Source organism: Amia ocellicauda, chromosome 9, assembly GCF_036373705.1.
Source record: "Amia ocellicauda isolate fAmiCal2 chromosome 9, fAmiCal2.hap1, whole genome shotgun sequence".
NCBI classification, from domain to species: Eukaryota; Metazoa; Chordata; class Actinopteri; order Amiiformes; family Amiidae; genus Amia; species Amia ocellicauda.
The window spans coordinates 5,928,420-5,956,177 of NC_089858.1; the positions used below are offsets into that span (position 1 = coordinate 5,928,420).

General features: G+C 39.5%; 1 protein-coding gene across 1 annotated transcript in view; it reads right to left on the bottom strand.

The window, feature by feature from the left end:
• Positions 1-1,587: 1,587 nt before the first annotated feature.
• Positions 1,588-27,758, bottom strand: part of LOC136758465 (regulator of G-protein signaling 3) — a 217,529-nt gene continuing 191,358 nt past the window's right edge. The window contains exons 21-25 of the mRNA XM_066712845.1: positions 15,097-15,167; positions 6,912-7,013; positions 5,056-5,117; positions 3,604-3,770; positions 1,588-3,305 (exon numbers count right to left, since the gene is read on the bottom strand). Coding sequence (XP_066568942.1) covers positions 3,114-3,305; positions 3,604-3,770; positions 5,056-5,117; positions 6,912-7,013; positions 15,097-15,167 — 594 coding nt within the window. The 3' untranslated portion in view covers positions 1,588-3,113. The remainder of the gene's footprint in view (positions 3,306-3,603; positions 3,771-5,055; positions 5,118-6,911; positions 7,014-15,096; positions 15,168-27,758) is intronic.

Here is a 27,758-nt window from a genome sequence, read left to right on the forward strand (position 1 = left end):
TCTTATAGGACACTTTTATATACACATTCTAGGAAAATGTGAACGAAAAATAAACTATAGCCGTTGATATATGAGGTGCTTCTGAAAGCTTGAAAACAACAACATTGGCCAAGAGGAATGTCTGTCCTTCCTAGCTCTGAAAATGAAATGGATGCCCTCCCCTCTTATCTTTTGTTTCCACATTCTGCTCTGCCGCACTTCACCCAATAACAAACCGAGATGGACACGTCTTGCTTCATAGCTTTGAAATCCTGACGCAACTGAATGAGGAAACTCTCTTGCTCTAATAATAACCCATCGTGCCTTTTGGGTTTATTTTGGGCTACATAACATAATAGGACAAATAACTGGTGGTGGGGATGAGGGAGTTATAACCATGGAATATGAGCTGACATTTCCAATATGCTATAGCAAGTCATTTTTTGGGTTCTGATGACAACAGCCAGCCTGCGACTTCACACACATGCAATTTCAACAAATTAAGGCTTAATCTAATCTGAGAATAAATACAGCAAGATGGTTCGGTCCTTTTCTCAATTCATTATGTGAGCTTTCTCTAGACTGCAGTGTTGTGTCAGGCATCATACACTGCCGTCCATTAAGTACAGTAAGTAGGACTGTAGCCAAATATTGCATTTGGATATAAGAGCTGACTGAAAGCCTATATATGTACATGTTCTGCAGTGTAATTCTCCTCAAAAGAAATGGACTGTTTGAATGGTGGATGTCGCTATGTATCATTCAAAACATTAAATAATTGTTGACGATGATTGCCTGTTCCAAATAAAAATACACTTTTGAGATACTTACATTGGGGGTTGCGTACAAAGTATTTAAGTGTGAAAGTGTTATTTGATGATGCTAATCAATGCTTTGCCATGTATGTGTAGTGTGCATGTATCACATTAAAAATATGATTTATAATGACATGGAATACAGAGATATAATGATGTTGATGTGCATAAGGGAGTCTGCCAATAAATAAATAATAATCACTTTACGGGTGTCTCATATACAGTTTCCTGTAGGTGTTAAAACTGAAGGGATTGTAATGGTATAGTAATGGTTTGCAACAGAGGTTTCTATTTGAGGAGGTCATATTGTATGTAGTGGTATGAATTGTGGTATTGTTGAGAGCAATATACTGGCAGTATTGATGCAATTTTACGTTGAGGGTCTGTTCCTTTTTCGACATGACATTATGCTACATAGCTGGGAGTGTGACACAGTGGGCTCCAGAATAACAGTGTGTCTGCAATGAACTGGAATAGCAAATTAGTAAGAGACAAACTACCTTTTATCAGTTGTTCTAATACATTTGGTGATATAATGTAAAAATATTATATGACATCATGTTGTGAAAACACTGTGGACAGCCCTCAGCAAATAAAGCAGATCATGGAAACATGCTACTTCTCATGTTCTCATGTGTGTGCTCTCACTTGTGTTGGGCTCTAATGATGCATGCTAAGATCACTGGTGAAATAAGCTACGGGGATGCAGTGTGTGCACGAGATACCTCACAAAGCTTGATTAATCTGTTCAAAATGAAACAAGTGTGAAACACAGAACCTTTTGGACCATTCATTGTTTTGGTTTTTAGTTTATTTACCCTTTGCAATGACACCAGACATTTTTTGCTTGCTATTGTAGGAGATGCCTTGAATTGTAAACAGTGAAAATGATAAAATACATTTCTTAAAACTCCTTACAAGCAGTGTATGACCAAGGGGAGGAAGTCCATTCATGCCTCCCCTTTTATAACATAACATGTTATTTTATAGCTTTAAGTCTCTCATATTTACATAGTTACAACCATATTTTCATGTTACATTTATGAAACCTAATTATTTTTAGTTTTCTTAGGAACTATATATACATCTTCAATCCCTAGCTGCCTGCTGCTAGGGAGCACACAGTTAAAATGAACTTGCTTTTTTCTTTCTTTTATCTTAAATTGTATATTAACCCTCAAGCAGAATTTGTACAACAACTCTTAAAAATAAAGTTAATACAAGCTCAAATCCATTGTCTAGCTCAAATGAAACTTATTAAAAAATATTGCACTTAAAATCAGGACAGCAAAGGACCCGGGGGGCTGACAGGGTGGGGGTTATAAACTGAGCATCCTGCAGCAGTTATCTAAATAAATAGGCAAACCCATCCAGGTCCAGATAGTTTATGAAAAGGGCAGAAGCCTAACGGTTTAGCGCTATTTGTCTAGGAGTGCAGGTTTAAAAAAAAAAAAAAAAAAAGCTTGGAAGCTTCAAAGTAGAGTGCCATGTAATCCTGAGAATACTGCCTCATCCAGCCCATAACTAAATGGTTTGCTTATTTGTTTAAAATACATCTGAAGCTTTTATAGTCTTTGGAGACAGGCAGCAGGTTCTTCCAAATTGGTTTGACTGAGTGGAGTGTTGTGTGTCTGCAGTTTGGTCCGTTGGATCTTGTTTTCCTTTATAGTCCTTTGAAGATGATGATGTGAAGGAGCCCGTGTCAGTGTGCTGGAGCGACGTCACGCCCACGGAGAATGAGCGAGCAACGGGCTGGCGGAGCAGATGAAACCCAGTGTGTCCACGGAACTACGGTGTGTCATCATGCCATCACTATTGATCACGAACGAAAACTGAATCGAATGAACATAAAAAAACAACTGCAAACAAACAAAAAATAATGAAAAAAGGAACCCCTTCGCACATGTCGTACCAACAGCTTCTTAACGGGGGCAGGACAGCTTGGAGAGATTGGGCAAAAGATGAAGAGCATGACCAAACAGTACCGGACTGTTTCATCTCTCCGGTTCACCCAACTCCAGTACGTCAAGAAAACGAAAAAGAAAAGAAAAAACTCCTGTCATTCACAAGCACCTGGGCGGGCTGCACAGTACAGAGATATGGCTTCCACGTTCTGTAACACTGGACAACAGCGGCGCTTGACTCGCCCCTCTACCCTGCCTCCCCGCCCCACTCCCACCAGCCCCTCTCCCAGACGCGCTGCAGAGGGGGGCTCTGTTCCATGTAAACATACGGCTCCCAGTCCATTTCAAGTCTCTCAACCGTAACTTAAAAAAAAAAAATGGAACAAAATAAACCCAACAGGCCCCGGTGAGCTGTTTATGATGACGACGTTGAATTGGGTTTCTTTTGGTTAACCAAGTCCACATAGAGTTCTGACCGAAGGAACCTAGGGTAAGAGTCCTTCTCCATTAGTCCATATATCCTCTTCTGTGCCAGGTCGAAACAGGACCGGTTGATGCTCTGCAAGTTGTCTTTCGTGTGTTCTCTGGTGTACGAGTCGAGGTTGACCTATAAATCAAGAGAGAGCTATATTTTACAAGTCTGTAAATGTGGCCCAGGCTTACTTTAAGTTTCCATCTATCATTCCAACTCCACTCTTACAAAAAAAAAAAGCTATTTTTTGAAGGGATATGGAGTTGCCAGTGCCAGAAATACAGTCTGGAGGCGAATAATCACAGATCCTCCAGAATTCCTCATCATTCCTTTTGGGACTACTGGTAAGTACTTTTAAACCTATTATACATAGCTTCTAACAGCAATAATACAATTTCTTGGGACTTCTATAATTAACATATTCCGTGCTTACCTCTTTACATGACTGAATCGCGATGTATTCTGCAAAGATCTTCTTGGCTTTTGATGCCATTTTAGACTGTGACTTTATCTTCTTGTAATCTTCGCACGCCAGCCAGAACTCCAGATTTTCTTCGCTGAATTCTGTCCGTAGGAATGCTCGGAAAGCAGCCAGACCATCTGAAACAGAGAAGCACAATAGGATCAGTGATATGATGCAAGGAGCAAAAGTAAAGGAACATTTGCTTCAGGTTAGAGGAGAGGAGAGGAAAGCGAACTGCCAAGCCTGAAATAGCTACACATCCCCTTTGGTGTGCTGTTGGATAATATAATATCCCATGATGAAACAGTGCTGGCATTGTTCACATGAAAAAATTAAAATAACTCAAATAATGTAGTCAAACGCAGTCAAATAATGACCTCAGAACACAGTAATGTCTGCTTTGCCCATTTTTTCTCCATTTAGTTTTGAACGAGCAAATTAAAACTTGACAAATGACAAACTTGATATTAAATCTATTTATATTCTTTATATTAAATGAATTCCATTACATGTGACCAAGGAATAGAGTGCTAGCTTTTACATTGTTGCAGGAAAATGACAAGGGATACGGGGGTCCACTGCACAAAGCCTGCACCTCCCGTTCCCTCGATACGGTCTGGTACAAAGGCAGAACTGATTACATAAACTACCCGAGCCAGGCATTTTATCAAAAATGCTGCAGCACAAAAGAATGGTGGTGGGGGGGCTTATTGTCGCGTCTGTAATCTGCTCATTTTCATCTGGTTATACATTAGGCATCGGAGAGCGTGCACAGCGGACGTCATCATCACTAATCTATTGGCTGCTGAAGGTCATCATTTTTGAAACAACAAATATAGCAACAGCCTGAGTCTAACATGTAGCAATAATCCCCCTGCAACCCCCCACCCCACCCCTCCACACTAATGCATGGCTCTATTCATCAGCAGATTAACATGAGAGTTTGGTAGTGAGAACAGGCGCTCTATTCACTTGCCCAGGCTGGCTACATAAATAGTTACTGAATTAGATAGAGTCCTTTTTCACTACTGAGAACGGCATGCCAAATGTACAAAACACAATTGTTCAGACGCTGCAATGCTTGTGCAATCTAGATTTGCATAGTAAATAAACAAGTTAAAGTTTATAATTTACTGGGACTAACAAAAAGATTTATATCATGCACTGCAGGTAGCTAAAAAACAATGACATTATATATATATATATATATATATATATATATATATATATATATATATATATATGTTTTTACAGATGCACTAAATTGCATAAAAAAAATCCACACATACAAAAATAACCTTACATTGAACACATTGTTGCACTTATTTCACAAGCAGTCCACAGGAACAACACTGTGTTAGATCTATATTCACATTGTACTCCAAAAACCCTTAAATGCAAGAACAATTTAACCCAACTTACATTTATGGACCAGCAGTTTGTCTAAAGACTCGCCCCATTTAAGTGCTTCTTCTGGAGTAGGCCTGCAAATGAAAGCAGATCGGTTTTTGAGCAAGCCCATCTCTGCAAGGTTTCTCATTGTGTGACCCATTCGCGGAGCTGTGTTCAACTCTCTGCCTTGGAAATGGTTCAACTGGTCTAGATAAAGCCTGCCTCCCCCTCCTCTCACTCTGTCTCTCCCTCTCATATACACTCACTCTGTCTCTCACTGTCTTTTAAGAAAACACCACCTCCTATGTGCATTCTGACTGGCTTGGGGAAATGAAAGGGCGGGCACAGACGTCTGGGCGGGAGTGCAGTCCCACAGGCCCTCCCCTGTCAGAGGCTTCTGATCTGTATATATTTACAGACACTCTGCGCTTTTGTAAAGACAGAGCTTCACAGCTTGCTCTTCTTCACTCATGTATTTTCTGCAAAAAAGGTAGCTGAACATTGTCTGAGAGTACATCAGACAACTAAAACCAAAACCAGACCACATATGCAAAACCCATATTGGTCCGGTCACACGCCTGTACATGCATGACATTTTGCTGGCTGTGAAAATGGATTTGTACCACTTCCTGACTATAAAATGCCATCCTGATTAGGTATTCTAAATTCTAATCAGATTATGTGAAACCATGAAAATGTTCATATAAAAAGCTTTCATACTAAATCAGTATGCCAGTATAGGGGGAAAATCTGACTTAGCTGCAAAATATACATATGTAGACTTTTAAGTACTAACTGATTTAATACTGAAGACTTGGCATTTGCTCACTATTTTGCAATTTCTGATATCTCTTCCTATTGTAAGAAACACCTGTTCAATGAGCTTCTTAAAGATTATAATTGACTCTAAAGCTCTTATCAGATTATTGGGATGGATTTGCTGAAATGTGTCAGTGTCTTTGCACCAGGACAAGGTGGACTTTAGACGACAGTGAAACACTTCTTGAAGGAACAAGCAATCTTGCACAGTTAAAAGATCAGCTTGAAAATGCCTGACATGCACATTTTCATTTTGCAATTCGTGAACAGGTAAAAAATTTATTGTATTCTACGCATGGGAATGAAGAGCTGTTCACATAACAGCAAAGCTGACAAAAGGAGTGATTGTCTACCTCCATATGAAGCAGTTGGCTGGGGGGGGGGTATGAAGCAGTTGTCTGATAGATGCATTTTTTTCCTGTTTAGCTAGATAGCATGCTGTCTCGGCAGCACTAAACCCTGTCTCTCGACTTGTTGACACAGACCTAACAGAAAAATAAGTCTCGGGGCACTCGCCGTCGTGTGCTGATTTTCATAGGCTGCTGTCCAAATCTAATAGCTAGATGCCGTCATATTGTGACCCTGGCTTCCTGTGCCTGGCTGTCAGGACGCCCCGTTTATTTAGAAAACATCACAGTGTTTTGACTTTCTTGGAAATGGCGCACACAAGCAGATGCATAGCTCACTAAGGTAACTGACACTCGGCTGACAGCTAAAAGACAACACTGTAAAATAACTTTAAATATCCCCTTGGCTGAAAAAACATTTGGTAAACCTTCCTCCTGTTAGCACTCTCCCCATCACTACCTTTGCAAGCATCCCACTTCTAATCCCCTTTCCTGAATGCATCACCTCCAGCAAAGAACATTGATTGAAGTGTTTATACTAGATTTAGTGACATCAAAGAAGCTTTAATCCAAGATAGGTTGCCACTATAATAAAAAGCCTCAATCTATGCTTGCTCATCTCTTCCCTATCCAAAATCTCACCCTAACCTTTTTAACTTCCTAACTCATGCACTCCTTCCACAGATTCAAGCAGAGAGCAGAGGCTCGATAAACACTTACTTCACAGACTTCATGGCTTTGTCCAACTTGCTGGCTGGGTTGCTACCAGGAGATTCATTCCTCCTCCTTAGGAAAGCCAAGCGGTTCTTCATGTCTTTGGCCCTGAAGAAAACAAAAAGAAAAAAGAAAAGTTAAGTCTCCAGGAAAGTCAGTTATTCTTGTGCAAGTATAGAAATACATCAAAAGAAAATCCAAACCCAAAACAAAAAAACTTAAGGAGTTATTAAACATAATGCCATCCTGAATACATTTTGTATCCACCGAGAGCTCAAACTTCTTTGTCAGGACAGTCCTGCAGCTGTTCTGGAGCAGCACTGTCACAGCTCTGAGTGCTCCTCCACTTACTCCTTCATGGTGTGTCTCCTGTGTAATCCCCCCGCTCTCCAGGTCCCCTGCAGTACGCCAAGCAGCATCTCCGAGTGAAACTCATGGGATTGCGCTTTGGGTGCCACAGCACGAAAAAACGGCATCTCTCTGAACCGACTTCTCCTGATCCAAGTTCTAAGCTGCTTGTCTTTTCGATTTTTCCCCCCAGAAGTTTGCGTTTTATGTCAGTGTCTCAAACCCAAGGCAGCTACTTCCATCCCAGCACACAGCGGAGAAAATAAAATCGAGTGCCTGACAACGGTGTGAAGAGAAGAAAGTCGAGATTTGTGCCCCCCTCTCTAACCCTCTCGAAAGCCTGGTATTCAGCTACGGATGTAGGAGGGACTGTGGGGCACTGTTGAAAGGGCCATGTGTTTGAGCATGGGAGAGATGTGTCAGCTTTCACCGGAGGCCTGGCCTGGCGGACTATCTTCCATGCCTCGCAAAGTTAGGTAAATTGCGGACAGGCTGAGGCAGGAAACAGGATGCAGGCGGGTTGGGGCTATTTATGACAAACTCTACCACCAGTCGCCTAGGCAACGGCGCTGAGTAGCAGGGGGAGAAAATGAGCAAACGGCAAGAATAGTGGAGCCTTTCAAGTGAGGAGGCAAAGAAACCTGCCAGAGGATTACTGTGCAGGTTATTTTTAGACAATGACACACGCCGCAAAACTCTTGCCTCGTTACAAAAAGAGTGTCTTGGTAACCCCCTTGATGCCAGGATCTAATGAAGGGCCTGCCCCGTTTTCACTTTTTCACAGGATTTGTACTTTCAATCAGGCAGAATATATGTGGATTTTCCTCACAGCTGTGTAAGGAGTCGAACAAAACTGTCAGCACAACCAGATATTAACTTAAGGAATCTGAAAATTGCCCAAAAATGAATTTATTTTCCCCATAATGTTGAAGATTACAGGATAATTATAAATATATTTTTGTAATATTTTCTAATGGAGTAAATATCACACTATGATGTTTAGAGTGCTTTTAATATTTTAAAGTAAGCTGGTTAAAATCTACTTTCATCAGATGAATAACTGGTGGGGTGGTTATGTCGGTCTAGTAAAGGGAAAACCTTGACCACCTAGCAAAATCAGTACCCATTCAACTCAAAGCATTATCAAATATTATACATTCGTTCTGTAGTAGAAGATTATTCCGATCATATTAACATATGTCAACGGAATATTAAATATATGAAAATAGAAACCAGGAATTTGTTTTATTTTATTCTTAGCTTCTTTCTGGGTTTATTTGTCTTTGTAATAAAGAGAGTCTAGCCAACCACTGCATAATTCCGAAGAGAGCTGCACTGCTTTTTATAGCTCTGGAAAACATTTGCAAGCTTAATGAAACAATTTAAGATTTGAGTCTAGATCCAAATACTGTAATTCACTCAGCTAAAAGGAAAGATATCTCCCTAGGGCCCACTATGTCTGTTGAACAAGGTTACGGCTCTGCTCTGAAACTCATTGATGCTGTGTTTTCCTGAGGAAGGACATCACCATTTTCACAACACCTACTAAACAGCATGATTTTCAGTAACATCAAACTTATGTAACCAGGGTATAGGAAGAAACTTTACATGGAAACCAGCTGCCACCATGAGCTGAAAAATGTATCAGACAATCTACGCAGCACTAAAGATTAAACAAATGTTTGGTCTTTGACTGCATACTAAGCCTGTAGTTCTGCTATACTGTACTGATACCACAGTTACCAATTTCATTTCTATATAACAGCACAAAAATAAGCCACAGACATCAAAATAAAACACACAAATAAAGAAGGTATCTAAATACTTTTGATGGTATAGAAAAAAAAAACTATATCTGTTTCTTATGCAATATCAGTTAAAACTGATAATTCTGTATGCATTTGAAACAGGTTCATGGCACATTTGTGCTGCTGAGAAACAAACTGTATGCAGAAACTGCTCTGTAATAGCTGTGAATTTGATTGCTTCCCACAGGGGGCGATATGGAGGCCGAGAGGAGCCCATCTCCTGGTGAGTAGTCCAAAAACAGCAAGTCGTGAACTAGGTCATCTTGACACCTTCACTCAGCAATTATAAGACAGAACAGCGTTGAATAGAGAGAGTACATTCGTCTGACAATACAGTACTTTTTTACTGCCATTGTCACTGTATTCTGTATGAATAGTCTCTGCCAAAGTTCACCAGTCAGCAGTGTCTTTGTACATCATAGCATGTCCCACATGGACAAATATGACCTAACAGTTTAGATATAGTTTAGATATAGCTATATAGTTTCAAATATAGCTCTACAACCAAGACTATTGACTATTACAAGGAATGAAATAAAAAAAAAAAACAGAGCTCTCACCAAGTGTTTTGATTTCCAATTTAGGTGGAATGGTTTTAGTTCCCCTTCAGTTATTTTGCATTGCATTTGGTTAGCCAAAGCAACATCATCATGCAGGATGCTTCCACAAACAAATGCCTTCATTAAAGATTTTCTAGTAAATCACACACAACTATTTCATATTTGGTCTAACTCTGCACTCTCTAATCCCTCACGCCACACATTAGATTATCAAATTAACATGGTAAATGCTGGCAGTTTGCTCTAAACACGTAATTTGCACCAATTACCAGTCTAGTCAAATCAGCCAACCAGCTATATTGGAAATAGGGTCTTGGCATCCATACTTATCTCTGGACAAGAGATCTCAAACCTGGAATCATCTGTCTCTTATTACTGCTTAGCCTGTAATTGTATCTCTGAGCTCAAGGTCTTTAAAATTAGAATGGGCTTGATGGGAGAAAGTCTGCAGTGTTGGAAGGCTAGGCGAGTGTTACAACTCTTTAATGGGGTAATTATCTAGACTAGGTTGTATGAATAATCAATTGAACAAAACATGTTATAGTTACAGTATTGTTCTTCTCCATTATTAAAGTTTCCATTTACATGATTCTGATTGCTAGGGCTACTTCTGACTTTGGTCATTGAATGTCCAGAATTTAAGAGGACGATCCACACTGCTGTTGTCTACAGTTTGTTTTACTTTGCAGCTCCAGCAGTTTCTCTCCATCATCAAGCCTGTCATAAACGTGTTGACACCGCTTTCCTGAAAATATCTTCCTCCCTCAGTTGCAACGGGAAATAGATTTTCATTTCTTTTCCAACTGTTTCCAGAGATAAATTAAGCTTGCTGGTGTTGTCAGACCGTACCCTGTCTTCCCTCAAGTCCAGCACATTAAAACACTGTAATCTAAGTCCCGCTGGTGAAAAATTACCATCATTACAGAACACACATAAAAAATTACCCTATACATGTTCTACCAAATTAGTCTTGTAATTAGTTTGTCAGAATTATTTAAATACATCTTCACAGCTAGAATTAGACAACCCAAGTGCACCTTCACTAAACTAAAATTATGTTAAAATCAATACAGGTGAAACCTTCCAAGTGTTTTGTTGATTATGCCACAGAAATACCATGAACTCGATAAACACTGTTTTGTGTAGAAACCTCTGGACTAAAGCAGTATACAGAACACCCCCCCCCACTCCATTTATTTTATTTATTGACACAAACAGGTCAGAAAGCAGAAAGAACAACAAAAGCCATGTCCCCTACCTTTCCAGGTATTTTTCTGAAAAGTCAACCATTGTGTGGTACATTTGTGTCAGCGGGCGTGGGAACGCTAGGCTCTGCACTGGGCTCTGACATTCCTCTACAAGCGCTGCACTGCACACATGTTAAATACCGCCGGTGGGCTGGAGGGAGGCCCTGTGCTGGTCCAATCAGATCGCACCAGTGGCAGCTTTCTCTATATAGTGCTATTCCCCAGGCTTCACAGGCCAGAATGAGACAGATTGTCTAAGCCATGTCAGACATGACTACTGAACCCTGTATGTGCTCCCCAGCCATTGTAAACTCCCACTCCCACTACTGAATATTTATTAGAGTAAGTTCACACCCTGCAAAAATTGAATGTAAATATTAAATCATGAGTAGAATTAATGAATTAAGTAATTTAAACAAGGTCGTAGTATTTTTTTTAAACGGCAACACCATACTATTTACAAAGAGAAAATATGCAGATAGGACTAGGCTAATTGTTGGGTTATTTCTTTGTTTTCCACATTATCATATTTTCTTTTCAATGAAGGCAATATCTGAAGGTATCTGCACACTAAGAAATTCTTCAGAGGTTTTCAAAAAGAGGGCCCTACCTGCCATCTAGTGGCAGCTACCAAGACTACTGTGCCTGGAAGTCATAAAGAGATTTTTAACCGTTTGCTTTGCAATCCTGAGTAAATCTATTGTGGCCCTTCTTTACTGCTTCAATGACCTAATGACATTTTGAACAGTGTACACTGTGTGATTGGTAGTCGGGAACCATGAAAGGAGGTGACATCAGTAAAGTGGCATATGAGAATCTGCACCGTAAGAGTAGACGTATAACAACAGCTTTCTTTGCGTTTCTATACCCTTATTTAATTGTTTTGTCTTTAGGCTTGGGCAATAGCTTGTAACTGCTGTTTAATGACGTTATGTTTATCAGCAGAGTAGGCTGCATTGACCATCTGGTTTGTGTACGATCTACAAATCTGAAAATCTGAGCTGGCTGATGAGCGACTTCAATGTTAACTTGCATGGCACTAGGCCAGTAACCGATCTGAGTAACAGAATTACAATTTGAACTTTATCTTCTTAGGTTCAAAGCTTTAAAGGACCAGCACATCTCCAATCATTTCTACAGCTACATTCTGTTCACTATACTTATTTTGTTAAAACTGCATCAGTTTGTATTCGTAATACCTGCAGTCTGATACTAGAAAAAATATTAAAGCTGCAGAATGTGCTTCAGGGTAAGATACTGTATGACTTATAAATCACAAATTACTGAAATGTATTTGTTTGATTTTCTAATATGTACTATAGTGCAGTTTCAGCAAAAGGTTTAGCCTATTTATTTATAAATCTGTTTATTTATTTATACTTTGTTCTGGCATACAACAATATTTTCATGCAATGTTTCTGAAAACTGCTTTTGATTTTTGCCCCCAACACCAAGGCACTGTAATCACAATAAGCAAAGACATAAGACACAAACATGGGTTGGTGACTTCCTAAAAGGCCAGTGGGCTTGGGCATCACTTGATGACAATTCATAATTACCACACCCTTTTCTGTACCTATGCTTATTTACATCTCAAATGGTATTTTTTGTGATGTGCTGTAAATTAACAGCCTTGCATGTCAGACCCTGTCTCCCTTCTTTTTTTTTTTTTTTTTTTAAACTTTGCCCTTTTCCACAGATACAAATAAATAGGAAGCAGCTGCTGAGTGTGCAGCGCAGATTGGATTGCTGTGGTTGCCCAATTAAGCCCCCCCACCCCCTCTGCGCACTCCACTTCTGCAGCTCACTGCCCCCTGCCTGACCCTTCTTCTCTAAAGCACCCAAACAGACTCCGCAACATGCCCAGAGGTCCCCCTCTCTCCCACTCTCTCGCCAAATGGCTGCACTTATAATCCTCCCTTTAGAATAGGAAGGCAGTTGGTGGAATTGAGTTACAACCCCTCCCCCCCACCCCATCAGACCTATATTTACAACACTGTACTTGATGGATTGCTATTCTTCATCAAGCCCTGCTTTTTAATTCCATAAAAGACTAAGGAAGACAAAACTTGGAACATCAAACTTGGCTAATGTTACAAAGGCCAGGAGCCACATCAGTTCATATCACTCGGTCTCTTTTCATCTTAAGAATCTCAAGGAACGTTGTAGAAATAAGACATTCAAATGTAGTTCGCTTAACAGGAACACAAATGTAGAAAACATTATTTTAATTCCCCATTCCAAGAAAAATAATGATGAAATTCAAACCACAAACACACAAAACAACAAAGTAAAATTCTCCAAATTCCATACTATGGGCACTTCAGGTCTACCCAGACTGCCAGTGCACTTGGGGAATGAGAATTCCTCGCTTTAAATGTAAATTTCCAACACATATGCCTGGGTTCACTATTAATTCTGTCTGTGACTTTGGGAAGATTTCAATAAAACCTCTGGATCTCACCATTTTCACATCACTGTTACATCCAAAATATACACACCATACTTCAAGACGGCAGCTACTGAATTATTGTGTCCATATTCTCGTCAAACCCTGGTCAAATCCCTCCCCAATCCAAATTGGAGTAAATCACACAATCAGAACAATTCAGTTACTTCAGCATGTTTTCTTTGGAGGTTAGTAAACATAAAGATAAACCTAAGTTCCTGTTACAAAAAAACAGTAACACTTGTGTTACTGTGTGTGTGTTCAAAAGGCTGTTGGAGGAACATATACCTCACGGGAATAATCCACAGCTGGTTTTCATTCCGAGGTTTTAACTCCAGGAAAACTTGCACCTCTTTGCGGGATAATTAGAGTGAGGTGGGCTACCCCAGCGCTGTTGTGAAACCCTGCTAATAAACTGTTTTTTGTCTCAGTGGGGTATGGCTCAAACTGAACTCGGCACAAACCAAAGCCTGACGGTAGCCACAGCAAATGGAAATGCATAATTAGTCCTCTACTCTCACAGACTGCAGCGGCTTCCTGCCCTCAAAGGCTTACTGTGCACATATTATAGTGATTACTTATATATTTGATGCCTGCCTTTATCCAAGATGACAAAGACTTAAAAACGATTTCATTAGAAATGTAAATAATAACAGGGCAAAACACAGAATGGCTTGACAAGTCATAAAGAACAAAAATGCAAAAAAGTCACACAATTAACCAAAACTGTACCTGATGGAAAAACTATATCAAGTGAGGTACACTAATGTAATACCTTTCACAAAACCAACATGTAGAGCTCTGAATGAAATTAGAGGTTTGTGAACCGATCTACTGCAGTGGGCAGTGTGACAGTCCTGTACTGGAGATACGGTGTACAACTTGTAACGCAAGGACAGCCTACAAGTCTTTTGTGTACAAAATTCTCAAACTGTGAAGAAAAGGCAGGGCTTTAATTTGTCTGACAGGAACAACAAAATCAGATATTTTCCCATAGCCACAACTGTATCCAGCAGCTGAGTACTGCACTGATGCATCTGTCCCTTGGCTGATTGAGGATTACTTTAGCCTTGGAACCAGATACCTCAGGATCAGTCCTCATTAACTCACTGCCTTGTAATCACCTTTAGTGACTGTGATGCTCTTTACAGTGCTGCCCCACATCATAATAATGCAGGAATACAATAAGTTCCTGAATAGATCTCTGTGCTATTTACCTTAGGATATAGTATGGATAGGATGGCACACGAAATGGGTGAGAATACAGTGAGCTCAATGGACAGAACTATAAAATGTCTCTAATGGAAGATAATCTAAGTCTTAATTCAAACACTTGTTGAGGCATCAGGAATACATTGCTACTCTCTACTCTACTACATATACACTTAGGTACAGCATGTCCACCCTAGGACTTAACCCAGGATCTGGCCCCACTGACAGTGTGGTGTACAAACCTACGAATGGTGATGCACACTTGTATCGGCTCCTTATTTAGGCACCACACCTACATTTATCTAGAAGGTTATGAGTGAATAACTCCTTTATTTGCATAATTAGCAAGTTGGGAGGGAGAGGTAGAGATTTTTTTGTAATACTTTTTTGCTCAATCATTGAAAATGTTTCATACGAAATTTAAAAGCATAAAGATGATGGATAGAAGGTTCTGCTACAGGCTTAGGCATCGGTATTCCTTTGGCTTAATAAACTCCATTCAGCTGTAGAGGGATGTGTGGCCTAGCAAATGAGCAAGAGAGAGAAGGTCCATAAAGAGCAACTCACAAGTTCTTGGATTTCTTCTTCTTGGAGCCGTCTGGTTCGACTTCGCAGCTGCACTCGGATCCGCCACTGAGCTGAGGGGAGAAGAGCAAGAGCACAGTCTGCATCATACAATCCAGAACACCGGGAGATCTGCAGCCAGGGTCCAGAACAGGCTGGCTGGACTGTCCAGAGCACGGAGGTCAGAATCGATAATCAAGGCACACTCGGGGTCCAACTGAGAACCGTCAAAATCAGCTCACACTGCCATGGGATTGATTGTTATTTTTTGTGGGCTGCCAGAGGAGAGTGCATTTCAATCCCTGCCATGCAGATGGTTTAAAGTATTGAGCTGTGGTGTAGTGTTACACTTCCTGAGTTTCAGTGCCTGATTGGGGGGATGGTCAAAAGGGGGAGGGGAGACTAGTGGCTAGCTCTTAAGAGTTCCCACAGATGAAGGTCCCTGAAATGTGTAAAATGATAATACTAATACAAATAAATAAATTCAAAAACAGAAAGCCCAATTGAAAAGTGTCCGACTGTTAATGAAGAACAAGCCAATGGATTGTGATGAACCGTAGATACATGCGTGTCCAAGCAGCTAAATATAGTACAGTACACATTTCCTTGTCAGTATTAGCAGGAAATATTTACAGTTAGGTGACTTTTCAAGTTCTGAGCAGTTCTACAAATACTTCTTTATTAATGATTGCCTATGACTGCCTGCTCCAAATCCAAAGTGGATATCATTTTCAAGCCTTTATTTTTAATAAGTCGCTGTTACTGTGATAATGTTGATTACCAATCTTCCCCCCATACTGATACTCTCATTTCATAAGGACATTACAGCTCACAAAGGCAAAACACTGGCAAAAAGCTCTGTTCTAAGAAAGGTGAAGGTAGATGTATTCATTAATATATTACTGAGGGGGAGAAATGTAAAAAGGAAATTAGGTTTTGAGTATTTTCCATTTGGAGCAGAAATTCCTAAAATATGGAAAGGAATATTCTTTTCCCTGATGTATTCACATAACAAGTAATACATATTTCAATTACATCTTTCTCAGTATAAGCCCCCCCCACCCCCCACACACACACACACACCAACATTTGCACCATGTAACATTGAGATTTAGAGTATAGGGCTAAATCTTGTAGGTCATGAAGGTAATGAAACCTGTCAGAGCCGGAATCTGACTGGATAGTGAAAATACCAGAAACAGTAACTGGGGTGGATTCTATGAACAGGACCTGTGCCACAGCTTTGAACTGCACCTGTTTTATTCAGAGGATTGATGCTGTTTCGAAGGAATCGAAGTCAACCAGTACTGAGTATCAATAAAATTCCCATCAGATTTGCATGTTTGTAACAATCAAAACAGAAAAGTACTATTCTAGGAAATGGTTCAGTCACACATATGATGTAGTATGTGGGACACAGTGCAGGTGAGCTGTTGACAGATACAGAACTATTCTGTCCAATTATGCAATTGTAGGAATCGTGCCATTTCAGTTTATTTTAGGTGTACTGAACTCTGGACACTGATTGCTGAATTTTAGAAAACTATCCAAATACGCAAAGGCTTATGTTTCACAGAGAATGCAAACAGTGATTCAGGTAGAGGGTACAAAATATTTTTCAGCAGAGAGGGTCACCTTTGACTGCCAAGCCCTGCTATACAGCTTTTAAAATAGGTTGTTGATCTGGAGAGGGTGATGAAGGGCATCTGCTGGCGCGCAGCGGTTAACAATCCTGTGGTCTTTCAGTGACTTTTAGACAGGAAACCAGAACAAAACAATACAGTGAAAAAGTAGGGATTTTAGGCTGATATTGCCTTTAAAAAAACAAAACATGGGCCTTAAATGAATAGGCCGAATTAGGAGCTCAGACGCCAGGGCTCACAGTCTGGACATGTGGCCAAGAAGAAGGAAGGAAGACTTAGTCACCCCTTATTGAATTTAACTGCACTAGGCGTCAATTTCCAGTACGGCTGCTATTGTTATTAAACACTATTCCAGAAAAAAAAAATCAATTAGTGTGTTCAAATGCTCAAGTTACCTGGTTTTCCATAAGCCACTTGACACGGACTTCTCATGACAAGAGCACGCAGTTTACCATCTGTAACGGACATTCATGGGTGGTCCTTCAGAATTACAATTCTGTAACTTACTAGGATTACCAGTAATATACTTTCTAAGCATACACACGAAGATGGTGCTGAAAAGAGTAAGACATAGAAACACTGTTCACATGGCTGTACAGTGATAACTACACATTTCCCGTCAATAAACCATTCTGTCCTGTTTATTTGTATTCCCTCACCATTACACATTGTTTTGGAAAATTCTGTCCACCGTTACACTAAAACAAATCTTTTGGCAAATTGTCATTGTAGGTGTATGGAGATGCTGACAACTAGCAAAATATACGAGATCTAACTGGACCATTACATGTAATACAATAAATAAAATCACGCTTTGAATATGTGTCAGCAAACGTAAGAAGCAATCAAATGCGCCAGTAAAGTAGAATAACATTCAATAAGCCAAAACCCACAGCTGGACACTGGAAGAAAAGCGTGACCAAAGAGTTAAAGCTGGACAGTCACTCCGGCTCTGCCTCAGGCGTGATTCCTTGGGTGAGCTCCGTAGACAGACACTTAACCCCGCAGTGTCGGAGGCCACCTAGCTGATAATTTAGCTTCTGGTCACTATAATCAACACAGTTATTCAGTCTAGGAGTCTATACAGAGATATCCTGGAGTCTATATCAGAGACATTAAACAGCCTGCTGCACAGTAGCAAAGGGTAAAACAGTGTAGTGTTTATTTTAAGAAAATGGGGGATTTGTTCCCAAAGCATTCCCCATTGTAGTTTGAGATAAGGACTTTAGAGTCAGAATCAATAGCATAACATATTCGAGAGACCACAGGAAGTATGAAGGGTGAGGAGAAAGCCAGTGATTGTGAAACATGATGAGAGCTTTGAGCAGGTCAAGGACAGTATCAACATTCACGCTAACCGTGTAATTATAGTTGGTGTCATTGTAATGCTACCTAGCTGCTAATACAAATACAAAGCAGCTCTCAGTCTCTCTACTTGCCAGCTGTCATTGTCAGGTAGTTTATGGATCTGAGGCTTAAGATGCTGGGGATTAACACACTGGAATCATTAACTTGCTACAGGAAATCCCAGACATGCTAATACAAACTGATTTCGCAGGCCCATGCGTCAACATCAGCCTGGTTGCTAAGCTTTCTGGCAATGCATTAAACAAGGCCCTCTCATCCAAAAGGATCCGGGAGCATTTCAAAAGTAGGAAGAGGCCTGCTTCCTAAATCTACATCAGCCTTCACAGCGGGCACATGACAGCCACTTTTCTGCAGTCTATCTCAGATGTCCGGCAGTACTCAGTACCTAAGCTAAATGTCTCACCTGAAAGAAAACCTCTGCTGCTGTTGTCTTGTTGCACCTCAGCCTGACATCAATCTTTGATCAACAATAATGGAATAAAATACATGGAACAGGTATTCCAAAATCACATGACTAAATGAAGCCAAGGAGATGCTTGTTGTAACTCATGCCCATTTTAATACTGGTAATAACAGCATGAGGCACCTCTCTAAATTGTTGGCTCTCAAAACTGGCACTGATATAGCTCTTTAGTGCCTGTGGAAAAAAACAACCGCTCCCATAGGCAGATATATGTTGCCTGTCATTGTTATTGATCTGTTCTTTACTAAACTGCTTAGACAAAGGGCAGCTTCATTGGGTCCTACAAGAGCCAGCAGCTGCCTGCCACAAGCTCAAGTAGCAGGTTAGAAGCGGTCACGAGTGCACAGCTGCTTCTGAAAAGTGAAACGTGATCAAGAGAATTGGTATTCTTGCTAATATAAGACTGGAACAATGGTGCCATTTCTTGCTAGGCAACTGCTAGGAACCTTTATTCAGTGTGCCTGAAAAGACCTTACAGTCCCACACAATCTTCTACTGCCAGCTTCCAGAGCTTAGCTTTTATTTTGTTTCTCTATCCTTCCTGGAAGTTCCTGCCTTTATACTGGGCCTTTTTGTTTGACACCTTAACACATTCATGCTGGACAATGTATGCCTTCAATTACTTTTCCTTCAAAAGACATTTTGACATTTTTTCCCCCCGACATAAAGGGAACCCATTTTACGAACTCAGACGGCATTTCCGTGCATTGTGCGAAACATTGGATAAGGCAGAGAGGAAAGGCTACCAAAGAAACATGTTTCTCTCGGGGGTCTGATATGAACAATATGCATGTGGAAATAACAAAAGCGTGGCAATCTGGAATGCACAGATTTTGCATCTGAAGTGTAAACATGGTCTCTGTCGCAAACTACATTTTTTTCCAGGAGATTTTTAAAGAAAGAACTTACATTTTCTATAAGCCAAACCCATGATGATATGATTACACTGAGAAAGTGGCCTGGACTTCTGTAAAGGGGAATGTGTGAATGTGTTTGTGGAATGGCTGTCTGTATGATTATATCTTATGCAATCTGGAAATTAATACAACAAAACACTGCTGTGAAAATCTATTTGGCAGTTTAAATTACCTGCAAGAATATATTTAAAACTTCAGCTCTCAAGTGCATAATATATTGGGTCCAGACATATAATAAATCTCACGTTCCATGACAAGGTGTGTTTCTGTTTCAGTTATCAGATGTGGCAGAGCACCCCTCACAAGAATAAATGAATGGCTTTTTCTTTGTTTGAAATGGAAGGCAGATTTTAAAACCTATAAATAGTTTGAATTTCTATTTTGGTAAGAATGCCTATAGGCTTTTTGAGGCTCTGATTATGATCTAATCCAGGTGTCAACAACACTGCTTACAGAGAGCTGCAAAGACCTCTGGTTTTCTTACCAACTGAATCCTGAATTATGTAATTGGACTAATTAATCACTAAATTAGTCGTTGATGTTTTCCAGGTCTCCATTCACTGACCAGGTAACGTAACCTAAGACTGCGGGTCCTCAAGATCCCTGAACAAACAAAAGTTATCTGGCACAGCCAATACATATGGCTCATTGTAACTTGTTTGAGATGGAGTTTTATCCAAAATATATCATACTTCCAGAGGTGGTAGAGTTCATTTCTTACCTTTGTGGGTGACTAGACAATATCAGTTTCCATCAATCACCTTTCACAGGTATTAAAAGATCAGTATTTATGTATGTAAGTATGTATGTATAAGTAAGTGTACTTACTTATAGTGTACGCTTCTATTGCAATGTCACTAACTTATTTTGTAAAGTCTCTATAGGATGCCAGAGAGTAAAGCATCCCAGCATGGTCACTTCCATTGGAATGGCGAGACTTCCAATAACCTTCCTGCGTCCCACACTACACAAGATGACTAAAGCAAGCAGACAGCATTGTGTGGAATGATATTGGACATCAGATTTGTACAGCATTCTGCATAGTTTCCCCGAAAAAAAAAAAAAAAAAAAAAAAGTCCTTCCTCCTATATACACATACAGGAGATGGCCACTTCCCGCCTGTATCAATTCTTCCTGTAACGAAAGGATGTTTTGAACAATGTACTGTAAGTCTGAGCGCTTCCTGATGAGCCACGTTCATTGTTAGACTCGTTGAGACCAACCTGACATTCCATAGACTATTTATTTGCTGTGGAATTCCTCTATAGGCTGAAGCAACAGGTTCTTGTTAGTACAAATAAACATACAGGCTTGTCCTGTAAATTTTATTTCCATCACATAAACTAGTGTTTCAGTGGGTAAATATTAATAAATTATGGAATGTAAAAAATCTTCACTGGCAGGCTAACCTGATAAAATGGCCACAGATCTGTTTGTTGGTAAGGATCCTCGAATGAAAATGAGATGATCATGTTTGGGAAAGATCACAATTTTAAGAAAACCTAGAAGTTGCTCCTATAGCTAAATTATCTCAGTTGTTGAGGAAAACTATTTTCTATTTTGACAATACTAGAAGCCCATGGCATCTAAGGCGACACGGGAAGGGGGATCTTAAAGCAAATTCAGACAACACATCTGGGGAGTTGACAGGGTAGTAGGTCAAAGACAGATCAAGCTCAGATCTTTGTGCACTCAAGACGTTTGTCACGATACAGGCTAAATAATTGCTTGGGGCAATGTATGTGCAACAGTAACCCATATTTACTGTGGACTAACGGAGGCAGTAGATAGCATATTAAATATGAACATCATTTATTCCGGCTAGAAAAAGGTAATTGCACATATCTTTCATTATGCAATACACAAGATTCCCAAAAGGATGGTTCAAAAGCAGCACAGATTTGTGATAAAACAAAGATGTCCATTACTTCCCTTCCCGCCCCTTCAATTCCGACTTCATAAAAGACATCTGTTTTAACCATTGAATTATCCACATTTCTCTAGAAAGCCATGGTTGGGTATGGCCCCCCGAATGCTGCAATCAGTACAAATTTGCTTGGACAGGAAATTATTGACTTGAGAAGGTTTCTCCAAAAACGTACGTAGGTCTGTTTAAAACAATCACTGAAAGCCATGCAATGAGAACCAATTAAGCCTCTTGTATGACATGCAGAGCAGTGCTGACTTAAAACAGTACAGCAATCAGTACTCTCGTCTTTCATTACGGAGGGCCAGGTCGACAAGCAATTCACTGGTGTTAATCTTCAAAGATGAACAACATACACACATAGGGCATTGTGCAGAACCTAAAGCAATGAGCCACATATACAGAAACTAATGTTCACACTTGATCAATGCATTTACTCTCACATAAAACAAAAAAGATCAGTATCAGTTCTACAGTTGTGTATGAGCATCAAGTCCCCAAGTTGAAATGCCTCTTATCTCCATCAGGCTAAAGCATTCATTCACCAACTTTCTTAATGTGCAAGCAACAACTTCATGTCGTAACTGTTTGTTGACAATCGCCATACATATACATTTGATTCAAATGGTTCACAAACAGTGTTTAGGGGACAAAACAGGACACCATATCAAACGCTGACTGACCTGATAGCCATTAGAAACAATTATTTTCACAAACAGCAGGATTTGGATAATAGGATTATGGAGATTTACTGCTTTATTGAATGCTAATACAGATCTATTTGTCTCACACCTATGTTATGTCTAGTATGCATCCATTATAGCTTATAGTATTGGTGTTTATTGTTGTCCACCCCCCCCCCCAAGAATTGTATCAATTGTGTCAATATACAGACCTTCAAAGCAAACAGGACTCAGGGTTCACTTGTACTTTTATTTTTTAATCTTTTTTCTTTTTCAGGAAATTAAAAAACACATGGTGACAGGTTTTGTGTGGCTCTTCTTTATAATAAAGATCTGATCTTATATGGTCATTTTAATAACAATGCAATAAAAGTGCAGCTATGACATCATACACACCAGAGAGACAGCCTTGGTGGTTTTTAATAATAAAAAAATAAGCAAAACTTGACGTTGGCCTGGGTGGCTTTCTATTGTTGGAATTAATAACAGAGAGACCAACAGAGAGAGACTATGAATGGGATGCACTTTCCTTTGGTGTCATCGATTGTGCATGTGTACACACAGCACATGTTTGCTTTTCCCTGGCTTCTGTTGTGATCCTGTTACAGACACACAGACAAGAATGTATGTAGTACTTACACACTACATACAAAATGGTATATATACTGGAGTGGCATGAAGGGCAGCTAGAATATGCGATTTGGTAACTAAGTGTTATACACATACTGGAACCTAAAAGCACAAATACACAAAACCTTTATACTACTACTACGGTAATAACTGTTGCATAATGTTAATAGCTTTGGATTCTGATACGTTTTTTCTTCACTTAACAGGTAACAGATACATAGAGAGGTATTTATCCTACATCAGGTGTGCGCACATTCTTTACACTTCCCCTGGGTTAGAGGGTGCAAGTATCGACACCCATGGGTAGATAATCGAATGCAAGAAGGAAATGCCCAAACAACCTATAAAATACACTTGTGATAGGCCATTTTGTTTATAAATACTGTTGTAGGGTGTCATGGCAACAGAAAGCACTCCATGAAACAAACACTGGCATATGTTCAGCCTATTTATATACATGTGACAGGATGAATCAGAATTCAAGCCCTGCTGCTTATGCTCAGCTCGGCTGCGTTTCACCCTTTAACTAAACAGCAGGTTCAGAGAAGTGAAGCCTGCTGATGTCATTCCATAAAATCTGATGCGAAGGCCGTGGTACTGTTATAGCAACAGGTATCAAACCAGAATCAAAATAAACTTCTCCATCATCGCCAATTTACTCTCTCTGAAGTCACTGTGACCAATACTACAGGAGAGGGCCTGTCGAAACGAGGAACGACCCGCCGTCTTCACGTCAATGGCAGAGATGTGGACACTGACTGTACTTGGCACGCTCGCTGTGTGTTATGAATCCGCACGTTTTGGACTTATGAGGTAAAAAATGAACTGTATTTCCAGTAATCATAAAGAGAGATGACCTGTTCGGATTGCCTGTTGGCGGCTCCTGCTACTCCCCGATTTATTCTTCCCGAGAACAGACAACAGTCGATGTGAACTGTGCCACATTAGGCAGTAACACTGTGTATTGCTTGTTATTGGTTCGTAATGTGTATAAACTCTTCATAATGCTGATGTAAATGTCTCTCTCTCATTTAACAAAAAACAAACAAAATCGAGGATAAGTCTCTTAGGGAAGGTAGGTGGTCCAGCAGTAAAGGTAAACTGCTTGTTACTAGGAAGTGCCTGCTGTAAACCCTGGATCTGCCAACTCACTCTGCCTTATCATGAAAATGTTACTTTACCTACCTGTATTCCAACCATTAGAGGTAAAAACTAGGCCCTACTGTAAGTGACTATGCAGCAGAAGTTACTGATGCATATTTCACTACCTAATGAGCATACGATACTTCAAATAAATTGTAACCATCCATTTATTCATACTCATATTCATATAAACTCCACTTGAGTAAATACTAAAAAAGTTTTGATACAATAAAGTTTTTAGGACAGTAAACTGGTTCAACAAAGTGTTCCTTGAACCATTGCAGACTGCCACCACAGTCACGTAGACACATGCATTCTTGTGAGTTGCTAACCCCTGTGGATTTTCATGTGGCATGGGCTTTCTAATTTAAACTGCACCTTGTCAATGCTGATCATGTGTTTAAGCATTGCATACTGCTGTACAGGCAGGAGACGATATCAGATGCACCACTGCACTATGAGTTCAGGGAGCGGTTGTGGGTGGTTGGATTCCTATAATGCTGAAGGCGGCTTCAGAAGCGATGCCCACTCTGTGCTCAGTCTCTGGTAATTGAGAGGGTGTTTAAAGAAGAACACAACAACCAAAAGCAAATGGTGCACAAACTCGGAATTATGCAATTCTTGAACTTAACTTACAGATTTCTACTGGGTTTGGCTGGATCCCAAATAGGTTTAGATGTATTTGTTGAGTGAGCTTTACATTGACTATAGCAATGTTTTCTTCAGAAAAGAAAAATGAAGATGCTTCTAACACCTGAACGCCAGACCAGTTTTAAGTCCAGCATAAAAATGTTTTAGATGCATCTCAGAAAGCATGGATTGCTTGTAATTCTTGCATGCGCACGCACACACATTTTCTGTTAATGTTATTCATAATTTCTTCAATTCATGTGCATTTTTCTTACAATATGCAGACTTATAAAATATACAATATTTTACTTAGAAAATGGTACAAGTGGGAGAAGGGTAATCATCACTTAAGTAGCAAAAGGTGCTAAGTGCTGTTCAATGGGAAAAGAGTGCCATGAGAGCCAAACGGCAGTGTTTGAGACGTCTGTTTAATGTACTCGGAAATTGTAGAAACATTGCCAGTTCTCATCCAGTGTAAAATGAGTCAATAAATAAATACAATAAGGAATTCCTCTTTTAAACCCACTTGAAGTTAAACTAGACATTTCCTAAACAAGGAACTGCTCCCGCAACCTTAAATCTCCCAAGAAATATATTTTTGACTGGAGAATCATAATATCTCCATTACTGCTTTTATTATTATATTTAACCTTTAAACTGGGGAGTACCCCCCTGCAAACCGAGCCTTATGAACATTATACAAGCTAGTGTAATAATGATACTTCCTACACATTTTACAGTGGGAGCTGTTGTATGTTTGTGTGTGTCTATAGCTATCTGTCTGTGTATATATATGCACACACATACATATAAACTACAGAAACAATGTTATGCACATTTGTATTATGCTTTCACTTATTATATTAATCATGCTATATGATATAATTATGTTAAAATGATGTTATAATTATCATGCACAAATTAGTATACACACACACAAAACAGATAATATAACAAACAAATAATAAAAAAAAACATACAAAAAGAACAGAGACACTTTGTGCTTAAAAGTATCAACAAAAACACTAACAACTGACATTGGCCTTATCTATGAAAAACAAAAAACAGCGCTGCTTGTGTTATATTTTTGGGGCAACAGGTTTCCAGTACGTCAGCCTTGAACTTTAAGCAAACACATTGGAGTTGTACTTATCAAGATTGTCATTTGCTGTTCCTTGTGTTACAGCTTATTGTGAAACCTGACATGAGTAGCTTTATTTTTGGAAGCATCGTGCCCTTTCCAGGGCCTGAGATTTTTACTATTACTACTAATAATATCAGGGAACCCTAACCGCAATGCAGCAATCCATCACATCCAACATGTGGATCAAAACAGGCCGCCTGCATATTCAGGCAGGGCTAGACGACTGTATCTCGAGTAAAATGTCCGGCTGCGTGCTGTCCAGGACAAACCGCTGCATGCTGACTGAGGGGTCTCTATGACCTACACCCTAACAGGAAAGATATATAAAAGGTAGAAATCCTGAAACAGTTTTATGACTAAATTACTTTATGCAAAAAGAGCCCCAGAATACATTGCAAAACATTTTGAAATATATTAACGTATATTGAAATGTAAGTATTTATATACATGAAATATAAATCAGTGTTTGCTGAAATCGAGTTTGATATAAAGTCATATCTGAATACTGTATTCTGAAAACAACAGAATGAATATTTGCTGGTTGTCAGTGGTATACATGAAGCTGAAGGAGAGAGTGATTGTGGAAGTGTGCTCTGAAGACTGAGCTTTAGGTCCCCATTAGTTTGCCAGGGGTGTAATTGTTAAGGCGTTGGAGCCATATCCCCAGTGATTTCCCAGTTGCCCAGGAAGTGAAGCCTGGATCTGAGCTGTGATTGCTTGGTGTCCTCAGAGAGTTATGTAACTTTAAATCATTATAGATGCAATAAGAGGAAAGCACATGGTTGCGCCCTGCTTTTTCTATGATCCAGCCAACAGTATAGGCACATGTTCCTGCATTCTCAAAGTACTTTATCAGCCATCATCTAACATATGTATGAGGAAAAATAATGACAAAAATATGATAATTTGCTTAGCGGTGACTTTATATACATATTATGACCTCATGCTTAAAAATGTATTTACCAATGAATAAAAAATAAAAAAAAAGGTTTGGCCACAAAATGACAGTGTTTAGTCAATGCTGTTGGACCACACAGGAAAAACAGTATCTAAGCCACTGCATGCAGACTACAGTCCAGAGGACATATAAACAGATCTTTATTTAATCTGTCAAATATAACTAGCTGATATTAGAACAACACAGATGCTGGGGGGAACTAATATGTACATAAGGGTAAAGGGCACGACAGAAAGCCAGCAACAGAAATGAAAGGACATGACATGCAAGGGGAAAGAAAATACAACAGCATGTGGGTAAAGGATTATGGGAAATACATATTTATGGCTTTCAGAAGTGGTTTACATTTGACTGTCAGTTTCACCCACGTCAGAAGGAACACATTCAGTGCTACAGTGCAGTATACTAGAGGCTTTAGTGTTAAAAGCATGGCATAGCATCTTAATGGATATTGATTAATATTTATAAAAAAAAGTGCTTCTGTGTAAATTTGGGCTCTTACTGATGTTTTGCATTCTTTTGTTGGCAAGAATAAGTTGTGTTGTTCTCTTTCCCAGAACTTCATTGTCTTCAGCTATTTTCAGACACGGAAAATAGGATGCTTAAAGCATTCTTCCCCCCCCAAAATTGATTTACTTAAAATGTTTAAAAGATCAAAATATCCCCTAAACAAATTAAAATACACTGCCAAATTAGCATTTAGTTTTTTATTTTTAATACCTGACGTGGACCAGCCAATTCACACAATTCATATACTATGTGAGAGCTCTGTTATAGCTTAATAAGCTTAAAAAGAAAAACACATATTGCTGACTAATGGTGGATTATGAATATTCTTGTGGTCACCATATAAAACTCTATAAACATAATTCTCAACCTTTTTGTGGCCTGCGGACGACTCAGCTGATGAAAACACTTCCACAGACCACCCTGTCCCTAAGCCTTGGTGACAAAATGCATTTGCTTATCTCTAAATACCAGTAATACAAAATGATTCATATTAACAGAATATAAAACCTTTTTTCTGTAAAATGCAAGTCTTTTTTTTTTTTAAGGGGGGGCTTTAGATCTTATCACACCATTACAAATGACCCTAAAACCACCACTGCAGTTACCTCATTCTCCCCATTTGCCAAACAGCAGCTAAGTGGGAATGGTT